Source organism: Pteropus vampyrus, unplaced genomic scaffold (assembly GCF_000151845.1).
Source record: "Pteropus vampyrus isolate Shadow unplaced genomic scaffold, Pvam_2.0 Scaffold360, whole genome shotgun sequence".
Classification (NCBI taxonomy): Eukaryota; Metazoa; Chordata; class Mammalia; order Chiroptera; family Pteropodidae; genus Pteropus; species Pteropus vampyrus.
In genome coordinates, this window is record NW_011889141.1 from 942,764 (window position 1) to 944,563 (window position 1,800).

Below are 1,800 nucleotides of genomic sequence, written 5' to 3' on the forward strand. Positions count from 1 at the left end.
CGGGGACCCTCACGCCCCGCTGAGCTCCATCTCCGAAGCTCCGGCGACTCCCAGGGCGGCGTCACCCGCAGAATCGGCGCGCGTTCTCCGCTCCTGTGAGTAGTTCCGAATCGGACACGGACTGGCGTTCCTAGCGGGTGGTGGCAAGGGCAGCGGGCAGAAGGACGGCAGCCCGAAGCCAGGGAGGGTTGGCAGGGGGAAGCAGGGAGGGACAGCGCAGCTTCCCGTTGTGGGAACCCCTTCAGCTCTCCAGCTTCGAAGGTCAAGAGTTTTACTCGTGAGAAGATACTTGGAGACCGACTTGCCAGCTGCCCCATGCAGTGGCACTGTGCCTAGTTGGGGGAGGGGAGGATGGAGCGGGGGTGCATGTTAACCGTACAGATTTCTTAAGTGCACCCCAGACGTACTGAACCTTGACCCAAAGGGTGGGATTCTGGTACCATCCTTTTTAAGGAGTGCAGAGGCCGGTCATCCACAGGCACAATCCAAGTTGGGTCTGAGCCAAGGTCTTTATTGAACAATCTGAGACGCCTGGGGAGGGGTGTAGAGAGAAGGTTTGAGGGAAGTTACCCTCTGACCCAGTGGGGGTGAGGGGGTGGGATGGAGATTGGGCTGGGTCTTCCCAGACCTTAGGTAGTGTCAGTTCTCAGAGGGATTCCTGAAGGAGCCCGCTGCCGGTGTCCCCACGCTCTCTCTGAGCAGGTGGTTCCCTTCTGTGTCCTGTGAACTCTTGCCACCTTGGTCTCAGCTGTCTCCTCCAAGCAGGAATTCCAACGACCTCTGCTCGCCGCCCCTCCCTGCACCGTGGCCTGGAACCTCTGCAGGTAGTCACCCCCTCCCCCTAAACAAGCTTCATTTATCGCTATCCCTAACTGCATGATGTCCCATTCCTGGCCAGCCACCATTTCTCTCTTTTGCCCATTGTGTCTTGTTTGATTTGTTTTCAAACTGGAGGGTACATCTGGTCTTTGTCACTCCATTAGGCCAGGGATCCAAGGTCAAACCTGCTTTGATGCTCTTGTCCACTGGTTCTGGCATAGGTGTCGCTCCTGGATCTGTTTCTATCGTTGGCTCTCTCTGCTGCTTATGGGCTCTGCCTCCCTGCTGCTTTTCATGCCCGAAAATGTTTGGTTGGATATGGAGCTTTGTCAGTTTGGAGGGAGGGTTAGGGTTTGAAATGCTTACAGTCCTACCAAGGTGCTTGAAGTTTGTTCTCAGGGACATTTCCTCTCCTTGGAAACAGTTTTATCTTTGCAAGTCTTGCCTTTTAAGCCTGTCAGGTGGCACCAGTGCAGCCTTTAGCCCAGAGCTCGCTTTGTCCTGCTGTGGGGGCAACACATACTCATGAATCGTGAAGCTTTCTACGTGACTTTTGCTCTCACTTGAACCTTTTTAGTGTTTCAGCTGAGCTGTCTATTCATCTTCAAGCCATTATGAGCTCTGAGAAACGCAGATCGCAGAAGGCCTCATCCACTTTAAAGAATAACAAGAAAATTGACCAGTATTTTCCTCAGGTATGTTTGTAACTACTGTTTATGGAATATATTAATAATAGAATTTCTTCATCCTGGGTTACATAGTCTTCATGCCAAGAAATCACCTCATTATATGTAGGGAATATTAAATAAATTAAAATCTTTCTCATCCATCTTATTCTTTTCATTTTGGAGGGTGGCAGCAAAAAGGAGTTTTAATAAAAATCTCGGCCATATCAAATAGCTTTAACCAAAGGCTATTATAACATTTCCTGAACAACAAGAACAAATCAAATATAATGTATTACAGTAAAACATGGAAAAC

General features: G+C 50.1%; 1 protein-coding gene across 2 annotated transcripts in view; it reads left to right on the forward strand.

Annotated features, from left to right (window-relative positions):
• LOC105305040 (protein FAM111A-like) overlaps positions 1-1,800 on the forward strand; it is a 6,364-nt gene continuing 4,564 nt past the window's right edge. Inside the window, exons 1-3 of one of the 2 annotated variants that reach the window (XM_011379471.2) lie at positions 1-95; positions 703-824; positions 1,397-1,514. In XM_011379471.2, coding sequence (XP_011377773.1) covers positions 1,434-1,514 — 81 coding nt within the window. In that variant the 5' untranslated portion in view covers positions 1-95; positions 703-824; positions 1,397-1,433. The remainder of the gene's footprint in view (positions 96-702; positions 825-1,396; positions 1,515-1,800) is intronic. The other variant, XM_011379472.2, reaches the window with a different exon arrangement.